The following is a 19,578-nucleotide window of genomic DNA, read 5'->3' on the forward strand; positions in this document are numbered from 1 at the left end:
AACTCATGCTTATCTTAACTATCGAGTTCTAATGCTAGCTAAAGCAATGCTCCGAGAAGAGCTACACTTTGTAGAGCCTTTTCTTTCGTCTGGATAGCATCCAACTGCATTGCTCTAACCCGATGTGTATGTTCTGTCTACCACTGACTACTTATGCTTGGGCACAAGAAAAGGAGGCAGGTGTTTCAACTTAAGTCCTGCAGGTCCTGTCAGCTGAGCAATTTAAAATTATAAGTAAACAAGCTTCCAAATGTCTTCAAAAAGCAAAAACAAACAAACAAAAAAAACCCACACAAAACATCTCCTGTTTTTCACACATACTTGGAAGTAAAAAACAAAAACCTCAGCATTTTTTATTTCTTTACTTTGGGGTGGCCCACAATACAGTTGCAAATATCAGCTTCTTGACTTGCTACCCATAGGTAAACCATTCACAAGAGTTAAATACTAGAATTCTGTCACCACATTCTGTTTTTCACATCTGACTCTCAAACAACTCTATTCCTTTGCTACCTATCCTTTTTTGTTCTCCTATTCTCCATAATACAAGCTTACCACCTATTCCTCTTTCTAATTGCTAGTTTTGGCCCATACAATATTCTTCAGTGCCATACAGTGACACTTTTCAGAAAGTTTCATTCCTGATCAACAGATGAATTTTCACGTCTCTTAAACCCTGTCAAAAAAGTACATTTTCCCACAAAATGAATCTATTCTTATTGTGAAAGCAACACTGTTAGCTTTTCGCACTTTAAATCTGATATGAAAAATCAACACTGTTTTTCTTTAACTTACCATTTATTTTTTGGCAAGATGCACTACACACTTCAGTAAATTTCACTGAAGTGAAATAAAGATGAATCTAACTCAGGATGCAGAACATTTGAACTCTACATTTTAAAAAAGCTCTAAAAAGAAACAATTTGAAATATTCACATTTTAGTCTGTCTTCTGATGACTCAAGTCATTACATCTTTGATTTATATAGCACATTTGGATAATAAACACTAATATTTTGCATAAAACAGAATAAAAATAATAACAAAATAAAAAAATAAGTAACCAGAAAATTGACCTAAGGAAGGATTTGCTCAGCACTTCCCAGGTCCAATCCTCACTAGGATACAAAAGGCAGAAAAACTAAGACTACTTTTATTTTTATGCTTTATCAAATGTGCCAATTTGCAGACTGTTTCAAGACTGGAGTAACACTAATAAATCTTTCCCAAATCTATTGGGCTACGAATGCCATCGATCTTTCACCTGCTAGGCTGTTTCAGGCTGCTACTCAACTCACAACCGCAGCAAGAGAAGAAAGATCCAGGGTTCTGTTAGTGAAGCAGTAGGAGGCAAAAAAATAAAAGGCAATACTGTAGTACCAAACGACTCATCAGAAAAACTGGAAAGGAAAACCATGATAGCATCAGCCTCAGTTCACAATTCCTCGAATGTTTTCATTTAGCTAACCTAAGAGCTGACTACCTGCAAACCCAGTATTTCATCTGTGGCCAGATGTTCCCGTCGCTTCTTAGAGAAGAAAAGGATCTAAGCTAACAACGCATTGATTCGGCAGAAAACTATCCCTTGAAAACAAAGTGAGTAATTATCTGCTGATGCAAGTTTAGGAGCTGAGAGAAGGATGCTGGCTCTGTCAGGAGCAGATAGCCAGTGGACAACACAAACTATGTTGCCAAGCCGCATCATTATATACCAGTCCTTACTGCTTTGGTTCTTCAGTCTATTGACAAGTTACATTTCCACACCAACCATTACTTAAGGTACGTACTTACCGTATGGCAGCAGACAACAAGCTCTCCACCTCTGCCTTAAATTTTAGCTTATCTTTTAAGAGATAATATTGTTAAATTCCATCAATAAAATTTTCTTAAAGCCTCACAAAGAAAAAGAATTGTTCTTCTAGGTCTACAGATATCACTCTGACAGCCCAAACAATCCACTATAGATCAAACGAAAGCGCCTTGCTCTCTTGCATAAGCATTGGTCTGAATTAGTCTTCTCACCAGTTTTAGCAAATATTGGCGAGACATGTCAGCTGCAACCACAAGCTGTTCGCTAATAAGTCATAGCGCTTTTGTTCACTGGAGAATGCTTAACAAGATCTAAAATGCTACATCATATAACCCTCTGTGCAACACAGTTAAACTTCATGGCATGCTTACTGTAAAAAAAAAGAATACACTCTTTACAGTATTCTTTCCTTGCATATTTGAATAAAAATGTGTATTACATGCTACTTCATGATACATAAACAAATTAATTAAAAAACATTTGCTTATGCCAACGAGAATTTAAACACTCTAATATAGAACCTTATATATGCGTACTTACTATACTATTTTAGTATCAAATACGATGTAGAGTGTTTTCTGAAGGTTGCCTTATAAAAATTTCACTGCATTTTTGGCAAATGACAGCTAGCACAGTTGAAGCCAACTGGGCCCTCTACAGAATTATGACATACAACAAGACTGCTAACGGCAAAAGCAAATAGAAAAAAACCCAAACAACCCCAGATCAGAGAATGTATTTATAGAAAATTTTGTTGTTTGGTTACAGGCGTGTAGACCTCCAAGGTCTTGAAGCAAAACACCAGCATACACATCCATCAAAAGAAACCTACAGCATCCTTGCAGCATGCTATTTTTATGTCTATAAGCAAGTCTCAATTAGTCCAAGACAGGATTTTTTTCATATAAGCAGTCAAAAATATGAATTCTGCATAATTTCTTCTGCAAAATACTTTTAGCAAGAATTTTAATTTCATGGATATGCTGTCTAGACTACTGACTAACTGAATAAAAGCTGCTCTTTCCTTCTCCACCCCCCCCCCCAAAACCGACAGGATTTTTTTATTTACTTCCTATCTCCCAGCAGTCTTAAGGTGAAAGGCTGAAACTGTTCAGCACAAATACAGTATTCAGAAACTGCATTCCAGAACCTTCTATTCACAACCAATGAAACCAAACTAAAGCAAAACAAATACATGTGATGCATAAAACCAGTTCTGAAAAATATGAGAAAGGCGAAATGAAACACAAATGTGAGATATTACTTTCTTTTCATCATATGTATGAATACACAGGAAATGTGCAACAAATTATGCCAGAAATACTTCAGAATTCTTCTTGGGTGTTTTTTTGTATTGTTTTGTTATTATTTTATTGCATCTCTGAGAGCTCGCAAGGAAGTGTGCTTAGGGAGTATAAGAACAATAATAATAACAACCATAAAGAGATCATGTCTGATTTTGTTTGTCTGGCTAAAGTATCACCTAACAAGATACCACTCTGTGGCATTAGCCTCTTAACATAAAACCTGCTGAAATCTAGGGTCTCATGGCTGTTTGACTCGGTGGTAGGTGCTGGGCAGTAACAGATGCTAGTAAGGCAAGCTCTGCCTCATTTACTACACCTTCTCAATTTTTAAACATAGATTTCTGTATGTTTTCATCAGTTTCTGTAACAGAAGAGCAGGAGAAACTGCCCAAAAGACAAAAGGCAGCATAAGTTTATCAGCTTACAAGAAGAATGAAGTGGAGGGGAAGAGAACCAGAAAAAATACCATCAGAAACAACAGAACATATCCCTGCACAAATGCAAACTTGGACCCTTAAAACAGCCTCTGTAATGTTAATTACTAACACAAACCATTCACGTCCACACAAAGGTGCAAGTACCAAAGGGAAAGTCCCATAAAGAACTGGCAATCTGACCTTCCTGGACAGGACAGTGAGGCTGGAATGCAGGGTATGAAACTGCATCCACCTACTGACTTCTCATCTCCTGCATTCCAGTGATTACTAGAGATGTGTTTTGTAGATGGCTGAACATATCCAACATGATAGCAGACTACTCTTAAAGGGAACTTAAAAAGAAAACCCAGTTATGAAAAAAGCAAAACCAAAAAAGCAGATATTTCACCCTTATAGAAACACCCAGTACAGCAACTTTTCTAAGGAAAGTAGCATTTGCAAGTGGAATGAAAGAACTTTAGCATCAGGATTACAAGGGTTCCTACCAGAAGGGCAAAAAAGCATCAATTGCTGATAACAAGACAGTTACTTCTAGAAAATCTAGTAAAAGGCAGGTTAAAGAAGTCTGTCTGTTATGCAGGCCGTAATTACTATTCTTGCTGCAGTGTCAGTTTTCTTCTGTAGAAGAAATGAAAGTCTAATCAAATAAATCAAAAGAAGGTCCATCGGTTTCATCAAAACCATACTAGCAATTTAGAACACGAACTTGTGTTTTTAGAAGATGGATTTCAAAAACATCAAGCTTCATGTGAACTTGAAAGCAGGAGTTTACAAAAATAATAGCATATTTTCTAGTGTAACCTTGCAAAATGGTTGACACAGCTGCCAAGCATGACTGAATGGAGAGAATACAGTGACCACTGAAAATCAAGCTGTATTCAGTATTCAGCTGCTTTTTTTTTTTTTTTTAACTGAAATCTTCTGGTAGGTCACCGCATACTTAAGATTCACAGGAGAGACAAATGGGAGAAAAGCTACTCTTTTTCAGGAGGTGCAGAGAAAGAAATTAGCCAACATCCAGTAACTAAGGCAGAAAGAGTTATACATATGGCTGCCAAGCACAGAAGGAAGGGGGAAGGAGGAACCTTTGCTCAGAGAAGGCACTGTGCAGTACTGCCTGCTGGGGATCCAAGGGAGCCTCTCGAGTGGCCAGAGGTGTAGGGTTGAATGTCAGGCTGTCTTTGATACAGTCTTCCTGCTTCCAAAACTGATGACAGGAGAAAATACTGTACTGCCTCTGACCGAAAGCCTGGATCAGTACTGCCATCCGGTCTGCTGTTCAAGAATTTAAACAATTTAATGGAGCCAAGAGTGCCGTATTTGCACATATGAACCACACTCTAATCTGAAACCTACAGACAGAAAACCTTAACACTATGTCAGCTGAAACATCAATTAATTTTGTGGGTGTTTCTCTGGAGAAGGTACCCTTGCCCAGCTGGTGCAACAGCAGATTGAGTTACTCAGGCTGTGTCAAGACCCCCAACGCAGTCACACCCCTGGTAAAGGGTAGAGCTCACCAAAAAACCTGTTTCTTTTCAACCACCTTTCTTTCAGGAGGTGACCAGTACAACGCACACATGACTACAGGATCACTTGATAGCCTTCATATTTCTCTCTCTTCAGCTAAAAGCACTAACTTTGTAGCTAATCCTCCCAGGGGAGATTTATACTCTATAGCAGTGTGGTAGGAGCAGCCTGATCTGGAACATGCTCCTGTCACTAATGTGACAGTTGGATGGATAAGAACTGTTTCTCAGGATAAAATATCTGGGAAACAAGCTGGTGAACAGTGGGTTATGGACCTCCGCCAGTTCACATGCAAAGACAGCTTACAGACCTTGGACTTCTGGGAAAGGGAAACAGATGTTTCAATTTGCACAGACTGTATCTCCCTTTTTTTTTTTTTAATCCACCACAGTTCTTAATGAAGCATCCACTATACAGTGCCCGGGCACAGGGCCCCCAGTGAACACTTATGGCTTGAAACATGAATTTATATTAATGCATTACTGCCCATGTCTTCTCTTCCAGAAAATCAAAGTGAAAATGCTTTAAGCTGTAACTCCATGATCTGGAGAAGTGTTTCTCATTACATGATGAAAGGACCTACACTTAAAATACAGACAGACATGTCTTCATTCTTAGGCTGTATTGCTTCTGATGCTTGAAAAAAAAAAAAAAGATTCCGTACATCGGTTTTGGTAAACAGTTTCACCGATTTACTAAGTAATCAGTAATATTAGCATGAGTTTAGCAGACATTTTAATTAAAACCTAACAGCTGTTGAAAGCCAAATTTCTCACACAATAGATGTTCGCACCTACTGTCAGCATGGCTCCTGAATGAGAGGAAGGAAGGAGAGGAGAAAAAAAAAAAAGCAAACGTGTTATGGACCATTTGTAGCCTGTGGATTACAGGCAAAATAAACTTTATCTAGGCAACACAATGAGATTCTGGTATGTTCTCTTTGTTTTCTAAGCACATGATAACAATGAACAATGATTTTTAAAAAAATCTAGTCCCACAACTGCAGCGTTGTCAAATTCAGAAGCAAATGCATATCACCTCCCTGCCTGTAACAGTCATGCTGGCCTAAATTTTATGTCATTTGGGGGGGGTGACAGATTGAAAGCTGGTATCTCCATGGCTGCTACTGCGGATGGAAAGTTTTCACCCCAGCAGATTTTTCAACTGCAGAGCAGGATTCTTTCTCATTGCAGTATTGCCACTTCGTATCTAAAATGCTTCCTATCCAGGTTACATTGCAATATGATGATTTCCCATCTAAACCAGGTCAACTTAAGGTTGTGAAATTTCAGCTTTCTATTGCTATGGAGATTCTGCTACAACAAACACGTTTTCCAGTTGCATGTCCATTGCCTATTTTGTACTTCTCTATCGTCTAGGATATCGCTACATTAATATTTTAGAAAGATCAAGGTTTTTTTCCCCAACAAAATCTTTCATATACTCTGGACAAGAGAAACTGTTCGCACTTTGACAATGTCACAATTTTATTTGTAGCTCTGAATTATTTAATGATTACAGAGAAAATAGCTTTATTATGGTTCACTGCAGTGGGGATGGACACTAAGAATCAAATAGTGTATTCTAATGTACAAAATATCCCAGGAATATTAATATTCAGTATTGGTAATTTGCACTTTGATTACAGTATGCATGTTTTTAGCAAGTATTTTTAAAAAAAAGTTACGTTTTTTTTGATGGGCTGCTAATTTTTCAGAGTTCTAGAGGAAGTTCAAGCTGAGCATGAAAAATTTGGTTACATACACAAAGTTCTTACAAATAGAAAGGACTGTTGCAAGGTTTCAGCTTTACCTGATTAGCTACCTTCAAAACAAATCAGGACTTCTGCCAATTCAGCAGAAAGAAACAAACATACATAATCTATATGTATGAAACTATAGACAAAAATATTACAAATACAGTGAATATTGGCCAAACTAAACAAAAAAAGGATATAGTCATAGTGTGACAGGCACATTAATCTTAATGTGGAGGAATGAGGAACATTGCTTTACTGAGTTTATCCAACTTTGTATATTTAATCAAATACATTCTACAATGGATTTCAAGTATGACTAATGACTTCAGCAGACTATAGCAAAAGCATAGTGTCACACACATACTAATTTACTCCAATAATATACATATACTTATATGTATAGCATACAGCTATAACTCATCCTAAATGACTATAAAGGGAATTACGGCTTGAGGCTACCCAATGATGTCTAGACAGGACAGATCCCCACAAACCAGCAAAATAAAAGTGAAATAATAGAAACTTACTTCACAACAAAGTTTGTTTCTTTCTCTTTATATAATGCAATTACTACTATTAAACCAGACAGCTCCATGGCACAAATCACCCAGGGCGTGCAGGCAAGAATTGGTACAAGAGGAAACCTCTATTTGGTTCCCTCAAAGGCCAAGGAAGCAAGTGATCCCGTTCCATGAGTAGCAAAACCAGTAAAATCTGGTTTTCTATGGATGTACACCTTGAGACTCAACTCATATGTGGATACTGTGGTGTTTAATAAAGGCTGCATCTTTCCTAGCAGTGGATGCATTAGCAATCTCTCCTGATGCAGAGCTTTTTTCACAAAAATTAATAGAAAATTAGCATCCGAGATTTCTATCCAGCTGTCAAAACTGACAGAAAATGACCCATGGGAAAAATAGGAGGAGGGAAAGACAGGCAGATGATGTAATCACTTAAGGCCCTTTCATTAAAGAAATGAGAAAGTCAACTTAAAAAATTACAATTAGAAAGGTATTTTAACCAAAGCTACAAAGATTGTTACAGTTTGGTTTTTTTACTCTGGCATGCGCAAACAGGTAAAACTCCCACCTACTATGCTACAAATCAATTCTAAGAAGTAAACTTAATTCAAACAAAAATATCCTCTATGACAGCGTTCTTACAATTCAGAAGTGAGACCGAGTACATCAGCTTGAAGCCTGATTGGAAAAGTCACCATGCCAATACTGAAGTGATTTGGGGGAAATGTTACAATTCTCACAGAATAGACATGAATAGCTGCCAAAAAATTAGTGCCAGTCAATGAAGAAACGATGTTAATTTCAACATGCAGAAACAAGTATTTGGAATTTGGAGAAAACGAGAAAATTAGCATTGGATAAACAAAATAAATAAAACCTTCCCAAAGCCTCTTAAACAGTAATATTAGAACTGTTTCACAATTAAAGATGCCAATGAAAAAATGCTTTTATTGGACACCTTCTGAAAAACGACACAGGAGTTTCTTGAACTTTCATGACTATTCCTGAGTTCTCTTGCAATTTCTTTTAGACTTTCTTGAATCCTAATCTAAAAGAATCCATTTATGGTTCTTAGCCCTCTCTGGAAGACTTGACACATTTCCATTGCAATTTGTTAATTTCATTATGTATCATTACTTTCCTCATTTCTTTCCTGTTCTAAATGCGCATTTCAAAATCCAGAGGAAACAGACGAGCAAAAAGTAAACCATCCTTTAAAATAACTTCCTTGATTTTTAATTTCTCTAGTATGCATTCTGATGTGCACGTTTTCACAGTGACTTTTTTTCTTAAGTATCCTGCATAAATCAATAGACTCACCTTAGTTATCCCAAATAAATGGCTTAATAGTCTTTAGATTAAACCTGAGATTAACATACAAATTTAGGAATTTGAAGACAAACCCCCCCAGGTGCTAGAAACAATATAAATAATTAATACAGCTAATTCACAAGTTCTTGGAATCATACCAGCATTACATGCTTGGAGTCTTGGAATTCCAAGCATAACAGAATGCCTCACAAATAAAAAAATTTTGGCACGGACATCGTACTGTAACTTATCCAGATCTGTTTCCCCAATCCTGTATTTGATATCAGGCTTTGAATGAAGATTTAAAATCTCAGAAGCTATGTGTATTGCTATGTATGCTATAAAGCTACAAAATTTTACAGGCTTCTGTAACAAAGGCATCATTATAATTGTAACTTTTATACACTCAGGAAACAGGGAAGTGTTCTGTTTTTCTTCACCAAGGGAAATGACAACAAAGCAAGCACAAGGGTGGCTAGTATTCATAATGAGACTCATAAATAAAGGAAATTATGTGCACAGTTATTCATAAGGTACTTTTCCTCCTTTTGTTTACCATCCTGTAAAGTTCCGTTCATTAAAAAACAGGAAGAGAGAGAAAGGCTGAAGCAGTCAGGACCATCACTGCTGTAGCACTAGTTTTACAAAGAGTAGAAAACAGCCTTAAGTAAAAAATGTCTAAACACTGTATCTTCTTGAATATACTCGGTGAATTGCACAGAATGTGATTGAAAGATATGCTAATGCTACATATTTTAACGCTACACTTAAGAAATTCTTCCCAAAAATCCAAGTTTCAAAACATTTAATTTTCAAAATTAACAGCTCATGAACAATGCAAGATAACCAGCTGATTTCTGCATGACAAATGGAGACAGAAATTTAAGTAATATTAAAATAATGTTCTCTGAATGAAATATATGCCAGAACGGTTACAGTTAATTGAGAAGACAACCAGGTAGAACGAACAATTAAAGCAACCCCCAACTCTCTTGTCAATATAAATGATCCTTATATGAAAAGTGAATTACCTCCATTGAGATTCGTCTGTGTATCCGGTTTCTGAGACAAACACCAGTGGGAGACTGAACTTCATCTGATGACGTTCCCGAAGCTTGGTCACTTTCCCCATCTGACCCCATTTTCAGATTTTCATGAACAATATCTTAAAAATAATCAAAAGAATTGAAAACAGTTAATCAGTATTCCACCAAACATCTCTCTTGTATAGATGGAAAACAACTGTATCATTACTGTGCATTGGTTTTTATGTCAAGAGTCAAAGACTCATCACAGCCACATTGGTCTTGATACACTTTCTATGGCTCAGAAATCACAAAATGAAGAGGATTACTTTATAGGACTTCTACACAAACTTTATCATTATTTTTCTTATTTGGTTTGCAGCAGAGCTCAATCTTCCAAAAGAGAAGACAGGCAGTCCAATCCCAATTTTAATTCCTAGAAGCCACCTTCCCCTCACAGCTTCGGTTCCCTAACTCCCTCACTACCTCTTCTCTTTTTGCTACTCTTGGATAGAAAGCATTACTGAGAATATTTAAAATACTCAAATCAGACCACCCGATGTTAGCCACCTAAATGTAACTTCCGAATGTATCATACTCTGAGAGGTATAGGCATTCTTTTCAGAAGTGCTGAATATGGAAACTTCAGATACAAAAACCACTGGTGTTCATGGATCCAGCAGAGGACCTGTTATTTAGGAGCAATTAAGTGACATTTGTGAGCTTACGGAGGAATTCAGGTAACAGTCTGCCTGAGTTATATATGTTGCAGGATCTTCACGTCAACTGAGATTGGTACTTTTAATACAATCCTGTAGATTCATCCACACACAAGAGTTTATGTCTATTATGTATATACATATACATTACTTTTAAGCACCACAGGATCTTCCAGACTTTGGAAGACAAACACCGTGAGAAGTGAAGATCAAGTTGGCGTCATTAACAGCGTAAGAGCCAAATAACTTGCAAAAGGACCCATGGGAAATTGGTCATACAAGCAATTCACTATCAGTAATGCTCCATCATCACCTCTGAAACATTTGAACTCCAACATTTTATAAAGGAGGTGCTTCAAAAGACACCAGTTTCCCTGCCCTCTCCTGATCCTTGGTATTAAGCATGATCTTGTAAGGCTAAAAGAGAACCTGAGGACCAACTAAAAATCTCACAACTCTATCCTTAAAAAAATGCTAATATTAGGAAAACACACGGAGCTCAATTCAGCCTTACCACCAACATACCTGGAAGTATTTAACATTTGCATAGCATTATAGCAATAAAAAAAAGAAAAAAACAAAAGAGAAAATACAAGTTTTACCACTATCAACAAGCAAGAAAGTTGGATTTCACATTAAAAAAAGCCTTTAGGCCAATATTTGGTTATCAGTATATCTTCTAAAATGTTTGTCTAGTTTGGCTCACATAGAATCATGTAGACTTCAAAGGATCAAATTCTTCCACAGTATAAAGAATTTCCTTTTATGGAAAACAGACTGGATCTAAAAAGATTAACTCGTAAGGTATTGGCACCATGTATTTTAACTCAAAGTACTGTAATTAAACACACAAACTAAGCAAGCATCTCATGCACAAAGCAAATTTTTCAACAGCAATGCAGATCAGACTTCAATTAAAAATCCACATTGCATCAGAATTCTCCCTGCAAGTCATGCTTATATTTGGACCAAATAAGGAAAAAATAAGCTGCACTCCTTGCACAGTAAGAAGCAATGTCCTGGTTTCAAACAAGGTAAATATTCATCAGTTCTTCTACAGGCATGGTAGTTTGAACCAGGGAAAAGATTTGTAGAAAGTGATCCCTAAAGATTGGCCTTAACCTTAAGTTAAGCAGACAAAATGTGACTCTCTTTTGCCAAGCCTCTAAGAAATCTCTCCTAGTCTCTGTAGTGACTTGATAGCTGCCTTTTTTAAAAATCTCTAATAAACTCTAGGAAATAATTTTTAGTACTATAAACACATTATTTAAAACACTATCTGCAGCAAAGCTGTTATGCCAGCATTCTTGTGTCTGGTAAACAGCACATTCACCACATCAGTTCTTTATTAAAGATTCTCTTTCAAAATACTTTCTTGAGAGGTCATGTAATCCATTTTAGCAATTACAGCTCCCAAGATTCTGTTTGTAAAATTAAGTGTAACAGCTACTGACAATTGATCCCCAATCTATTTATCCTCATGTTAGTACAAGCCCATTGATTGGGCCCCAAAGTCTATTTTCTTTGGGGAAGCTAGACAAGAGACAGTTATCTGGGCAACCTCACAAAATAAGACTGATTAAATTAACCAAGCATTGTATTTTAAGCCATGGAGCAATTACATAATCTCTTTTTAAAGAAGATGACACTTACTGAAGTAATCACATGATTGATACAGTCATACTTTCTATATTAAAATAAAACGTTCAATTCACAAAAGTATATGTATTATGAAATTACTCCAAGAAAATGACACTTTGAAATGCAATGCTCAGAATTACAAAGAGCATCCAAGTTGACATAGATAATTCTTCTATTAAGAAGACCACCTATACAATAATACACAACTAAGGACTATTTCAAGAAGTAGTAACACAAATCCACGTATTTGGGGCAGATAACATAGCTGCAAGTAGATCCTGCTCATTATAAATCAGGAATGTGAAGACAAAGTGGGTCTGTATAGTCTAAAAATGTAGTATTTCAGACTTAAATCACAGAATCATTAAGGTTGGAAAAGACCTTTAAAATCATCAAGTCCAACCATCAACTCAACACCACCACATCAACTAAATCATGTCCTGAAGTGCCATGTCTACACATTTTTTTGAACACTTCCAGTGACGGTGACTCCACCATCCTGGGTCCAACATTCTGGGCAGCCTGTTCCAAATAAGACAATGGTCAATCTATTTTGAATACTGCTATGACAGGATTAATTCCGCTAAGTCTGGATAAGCTACATACCCATAACCGAGAGGGTTGAAGCAGGATACTGGGTGTAGCATCCAAAAATCGATTATTAAACACATCTGAATTTCTCCTATCTATAAGGAATTCCAGATGTCTTAATTATATTCTAAATAGGGATATTTTTAAGCTTTTAAAAAGTATCTTGGCTGTGTTATCATCTAATATAAATGTGTCCTTTTATTTTATTCAATTAAAAAGGGGTTACTAAAGACTTATTTTCATTATTTTAATAGCATAAACCCAGGAATAAGGCATTAGCCTAGTCATTTTAACCATTTTACACAGGTGCATGATGATAATATTTGATTAAGCAATCATGCAAATATTTCCTTAATGTCACTAAGCTTTTCTATAGGCAAGTTCACCTACACCAAAGCCAGCTCACATGGTCTTCAGAGGTTTTAATGGTTGAGTAATGTATTGAATTGCTTTCACTGACTACCCGAGCCATTCTCTTACACGGATGTTTATTTTAATGTATTCTACATAGCTAATTAAATAACCAGTATGGCCATGTAATGAAAAGCTGTAGTTGACTACAATATAACAGGAAAAATATGGAAGTATGTTTAAAAGAAAAGGCTGTTCTCATTTCAGCTGTGGAGAATGCACCACAGCAGAAATTCATACAGGGGACCTACAGTGCAGCAAATGAGACTCCAAGTGAGCTAAAAAATTATGCACTAACTAGTCAGTAGTGAGTCAGACTGCATGATCTTTCCATCTTATTTCAAATGATTACAAAAATGACCATGTGCCTCAAATATTGGATCCCTTCCAAGGTGCAATTTCCCAAAGCTTACTTTTTTTGTGAAGTGGCGAAATTTTATGGTTAGTCTCACTAATAATGATTCAAATTGAGGAAGGCAATAGTGAGAAATTGCCTTTGCTGTTAACATTACCAATCTATGAAAGTTCTATGGAAACATCATTCCTTTCAATTCCAATATTTATAACACAGAAACCAAGCCTCTCCATAACTATATCAACACAACTGTCAAAAGCAGGGATCAACCTGACAGCTACTGAGGTTCACCAGAAGGGTTACTTTCAGCTCTGTGCTGGCTTTGCATATTCCAAGCACCTCTCCAGTGTTCCCAGTAATACACATATGGAACAAGGACAACTAAGTTGGCTCTGCATTCAGTCAGGTCAGATCCAGTATTAGCTCTGGCTCCACCATGAACTGCAGTGGCTAAATGTTTCTGGAGGTACAAGACTAGAAGCTGTGTAGTTACATGCAAACTGAAAAGCCTCAGCAAGACTTTCATCTGCATCAGTGGCATGGCTGATGCACAATTTGGCCTGCATTTGCTTTATTTTAAATCATCATGATAATTGAATGACTATAAAATTTTAAACAAAGGCACACTTTTTAGAGATCAGTTCACAATTTCTGTCTTTACAAAACATTTTACAAAACCTAACAGAGATGTTTCCAAGTAGAAATTATTTTTAAAATATTTTGGGATTTTACACATTACCCCAACAGCAAGAACCCATGTTCACTGCTCAGATAATAAACAAAACTCCAAAACACAGCTGGGCTTCTCAACCAATTTTTATATCGATAATCTCATTCAAAAGCAAGCAGTGTGAAGATGCACCTGCGGCAGGTCTTGATTTAATCTGTTTTTTAACCAAATAATCATCCTTTAAATGCCATTGTTTTGTGATATTTCAAGGATATCTCTCTGATAGCATTTTTCCACCATTGGAATAGAGGAAAAAATGGAAAGAGAAGAGGATGAATGAAGAATGCAAAGAAAAAAAAAAGTTTAACGTAGTGTGAAATATTTGACCATTTCATTTCTGATGTTACCTCAGTGGAGAAAATCTCAGTATCCTGCTGAGTAACAACCATTCGCATATGGCAAGAACAAAAGGAAGAAAGATGTGAAGAAAGAGCAGAGAGATCATTAGTAATTATGCTTGTATATGCTTATATTTGTGTTACCTACCACTAGACAACATGTCCAAGTAGCTTAAATTTTCATCAAATAAGTAAAAAAAAAAAAGGCATCATTAATGGCATCACTGCATCCAAAACTGAAAGAGGTGTTTAACATGTATGTGCATACACTCAGTAAATCTATTCCATACTACTTCAATGAAATTACAAATTCTACAGGAATCTGTAGCTATTCAAAACATGTTATTATAACACTTCTTACAGACTAACGTATTAAAATTGTGAGTGCTGAGTTCATAGTGAAATTTTGAAGACTAATAAGTTACTGGTAGATTTATATTTTAAACATTATAGAATGTTTTTAAACGCAACATGCAAGAACAAGGATACAGAAGTATACATCTCTGCTGTTCCTATACACAGTTTATATACATCTGATTTAACAAATAATCCATAAAAGACTAAACATTGCTAATCAGAGATTTCTTTAGGTACACAATTTTTTTTTTTTTTTTTAACTTTGTCTTCCTGTTAAGATTCTTGGCAACTTAAGCAAAGCTTGGCTAGGCAAAAAATGAAAACCCCTGAAGTGTATAGGACTTGAGTGAAATCAGCAATTAATATAGTAGTCAAAATGTGTACTCTAAAACCTGTTTTTCTCTGTGGTAACAGCTGCTAAAGTCCATTCAAGAGGACAGAATTCTTTTTTCAGTTTGAATTGCAGCACGAACAGTAAAAAGGCAAATAAGAAAGACATGGACAGACTTTTTAGCAGGGCCTGTTGCTATAGGACAAGGGATAATGGTTTTAAACTCAAAGAGGGTAGATTTAGACTAGACAGAAGGAAGATATTTTTCCGAATGAGGATGGTAAAACACTGGAACAGGCTGCCCAGATTGGTGGTAGATGCCTCATCCCTGGAAACATTCAAGGTCAGGTTGGATGGGGCTCTGAGCAACCTGATCTAGTTGAAGATGTCCCTGGTCACTGCAGGGGGGTGGGACTAGATGGCCTTTAAAGGTCCCTTCCAACCCAAACTATTCCATTCTATGATTCTGTGATGAGTGACATTACAGCAGAGGAGGATATAAGTGGTTTGACTATTATCTTGAAGGAGATCAGTTTATCGCGCACTTCTAAAGGAGGGCAGAAGACTGAAAAATTCATAAAATTCTAATTAAATTGTGACTTGCTCTCATTTTCTAGTATCAATTAATTAAGCATAATTTAAAATAACATAAAAGCAGGGTAAAATATTAATAGTGACTGGAGGCAGCACCATGACAAATTACTTGAAGGAGAAGAAAAAAGATTTTCATAACTTATTTGCCCCACAGAACCATAAATATAGCTCACAACCAAAACAAAAAGATAATTATTGTCAAGTGGCCTTAATTTATCACTAAAAAAAGCATTTTTTCTTATGATAATGAAAAGTCTAATTAATATACCAGTTCTTTTTAAATTCCACATATAGGATGATTATCCTCTATTTTTATCATATTCACTTTATTGTAGTTTTCACCAATGCTTAGCTGAGATGGACACACCGTTTTCTTGCAAAGTATTAAGAAAGAGTATTTTGTAAATTTTGTAAGTTTGCAACTCGTCAGAAATTCATGGGTGACTTCTGTGTGTTCTTGTAATTGCTTTCCTCCTGAAAATCTTAAAGGGTACCTTAAAAACAAGTTTGTCTAACAACCCTAGAAAAAGACTACTACATTCCCAGAGATTTATTAAAGCATTAGAATAACCGTATCTCTCGCTAAGAATCAATACAGACATTATTCTTCACAGAAAAAATGAACTTAAACAAACAATGTAGTAAATTACCTAATCTGCTCCCATTTCTGGGCATTGCCATGAAAGAGCCGAGGCTGCCCCCTATGACGCTATGCGGTCTCCGTAAAGGGGGCTTCTTGAAAGATCCTGTGTATTGGTGGAGAAATGAGTGCATGCTGTGAGACGTTGGAGGCCTGCCATTCTTCACAATAGGCTCTACAATTCACAAGGACCAAAAGATTCATTCCCATAAGCAAATAGGAGTGTCAGGAACATGCCAGAAGGGAAAAAAAAAAAAAAAAAAAAAGGAAAAAAGAAAAAAAAACAGTTACTAAACAGGAAATCACCACTCTGGTAAGATTCTCTTTCATACTAGTAATAGAGAACTGGCAGTAATTCTATGATCTACTAATCAATTAATACAAAACATAACATTAAATATTACCCAAATTTCATTTTATTAAATTCTGTCACTCTGCTGATGGATCAGAAAATGACCTGAATATACAGTCTAAAAATGTGGATAGAACGTAGCTTTTAATATCAGTATAATTTTTTTCTGAATTCATTATTTGTCTTATTTGCACAATGTTTCATCTTTACTATAATGTAAACAGACCAGCTGTTAGATCAACTCACATGATGAGCAAATTCAACTGCAAGCCTTCGGAAATATTCCCCCTCCCAAAATTCTTGAGGTTCACTAGTAGCAAGGCCTGAGTACTGGAAGTCCTTAGAAGGAAATGTACCTGTCTATACCCACCAGAGCTGTCATGCCATAATTAAGGTTATTAACTTAAAGGATATCAGATTAATTAAGTATTCAATGACTTATTTTGGCTTTCTGTTGGATTGTCTCTCAAACAGTTCACTGTACTTGGACTCGAAACCAGGATTGTAAGATTTTTTTTAAAATTATTATTATTGATACACACTTTTTAAAAAAGATGAAACATCAGAAATTTTAAAATCTTGTATAGAAATGTGCACAGAAATTGAGTGTTCATGTTCCCTCAGCAAGCCTGACTTTGCACACATGAACTACGACTCAAGAACTGTCATGGTACTAGAACAAAGAGGATTTTTTTACCCCTGAAAGAAGCAGCTTGTATAGACTGTCACAAAACTGGACTTATCAGAACCACTGATGAAGTCATTCATCCAAGAAATTAAAGAAGAAATACTCTCACCACAGAAAAAGCACCCAGAGGTGAGAGTCACCCGGCAGCTCCATACAAGCACTGCCCCTGTACTACGAAAAAGACCAGAACATGTGCTCAATGAACACTTTCGATTCAAGTAATTTTATTTTTCCATCATTTGATTCTTGCTACCATTACAGATACGTGGTGCTTGGTATTATTTGGAAGGTGGAAAAGGCAGCAGCCATGCACTGAGCAAGTGCAGCGCGAGCGCTGCTGGATGGAGCGGCACCTCCTGAGGCATTTCTGGAGCCACTGCTCCCCGGGCGTAACACAGCCAGGATCTGCTCAGAGCTTCGCTCATGCCTGCTGAGACAGGGAGCAATCTGGGATGCTATTTCATCACCCTGACTTACATTCTCACAGGCAGGAACCACAAAAATCTTGCTTTCCCTTCCAAAATAAAATAAGAATAAGAATATAGCTAGCAGAACTTATTTTATGGAAAGCAGAATTTCAATGGTGAAGGAAAATAACAGCAACAAATACCTAATAACCCAAGGGAAACAGGATCCTGAAGGGAACCCCCTCCCTCCCACATGTACAAAAACCTTTTGGATATATTATTATGATTGGTCTGAAGGACAGAGACAGAAGTACATGGACAGAACTACCCAAGGACAGGCCAGTGACTTTATAAAATAATTACACAAAGAATTTTTGCATATCAACATGAGTAACATAGACCAAAAAAAAAGCTTTAACTAAGCTGCTGCAGGAAAAAAATAAAAGCAAAAAAAAAAGCTTCAAGCAAAAAACAGAATGTGATAGGACATGTCAGCACTGTTATGAACCTGCCTGCACCTTTCAACTAGCATCCTTCATAAACACAGCTTCAAAGTGGGTGAACATGAGGAAAAATACACCTTAAGTCCACATACACGTTCATGAAGTCCGATCAGTGTCTTCACCTTCAAAACTCTGCACATCTCTGCCCCAAATCCTTATTTCTGTTTCTAATACACTGCATCATCCATTTTAATTTAAGGGTGGTGTCAGCTTCCTTGTGTGATTTCAACAGCACATTTATCCTAGGGCAGCAGGCAGCAAATTCTTCATCAATTTTTTAACAGAATCTGTTACTGCTTCCACATAACAGGAAACAGAGGTTCACATACAGTGTAACTACTTCTTTTACTTTTTACGTTAAAATTTGCTTTCTTCTCTCCAATTTCCTTACTGATCTTTAGTCTGAATTTGCTCTAATTTCTAGACTAAAAACCTCACCCTGAGTTTACACACAGTGCTGAACAAATGAATGGTAATGCTGATCCAAATCCAAATACCTGATGAGTACATAGCTTGCTCTGTTGAGACAGTCATCACCAGTTATAACCATGATGCTTGGTGGGATTTCGTGGCTAGTTTGCGTAATTTTAAAGTTACTACTTTATTTGTATTCCTCATATAAGCAATAAACAATATATATTAAGGAGGTAATTCTACTTCATTTTAATTGTTTCTAAAACTAAATTGTTATGAAAAGAGAGCCAACTCAAAAAGATATTTTTTCTGGGAAATAAAACTCTCCTCCCTTTGACCAAGCCCTGCTAGAGCAAGCAAAGCAAAAGTCCCTCAGTTTTTTGTTTTGTTTTAAAGCCCCAATAATAAACCTAGAAAGAAAGCTCTCAGATTTTTTTTTTTGTTAGTATAGAAATGTACTGCTAAAAATCACTCAAATATTTCTTAGCTCTGCCACTAGTGTCAACAGCCTTACGCTTTGGAATGTAACTTAAAGCCTGCGCAAAGTGCTGAGACTAATGCTTGGTAACTGAAAACGCATGTCCCATGGCAAGATTATTGTCTCATGCACAAAAATGCAAATTCTGCATCAAATTAAACATTACTCTTCTCATCCTAATGAGAAACTGAAGATGCCAGGCTACGTCTCAACAAAGGTCAGAGAAGCACCAAAGGCAGCACAGGAAAGGGGCAGGGCCATATGGCTGGAAACAAAGCTCTGCCTGTGAGTGGGACAGCACAATGCCTCAGCCACCCTGGCCCCCATACC

General features: G+C 36.6%; 1 protein-coding gene across 1 annotated transcript in view; it reads right to left on the minus strand.

Moving 5' to 3' along the window:
• Positions 1-19,578, minus strand: part of CDK17 (cyclin dependent kinase 17) — a gene marked incomplete at its 3' end in the record, with an annotated part of 53,513 nt that overhangs the window by 21,900 nt on the left and 12,035 nt on the right. The window contains exons 2-3 of the mRNA XM_082014130.1: positions 16,417-16,581; positions 9,706-9,839 (exon numbers count right to left, since the gene is read on the minus strand). Coding sequence (XP_081870256.1) covers positions 9,706-9,839; positions 16,417-16,581 — 299 coding nt within the window. The remainder of the gene's footprint in view (positions 1-9,705; positions 9,840-16,416; positions 16,582-19,578) is intronic.

Source organism: Phaethon aethereus, assembly GCF_964289735.1.
Source record: "Phaethon aethereus genome assembly, chromosome: 1".
NCBI classification, from domain to species: Eukaryota; Metazoa; Chordata; class Aves; order Phaethontiformes; family Phaethontidae; genus Phaethon; species Phaethon aethereus.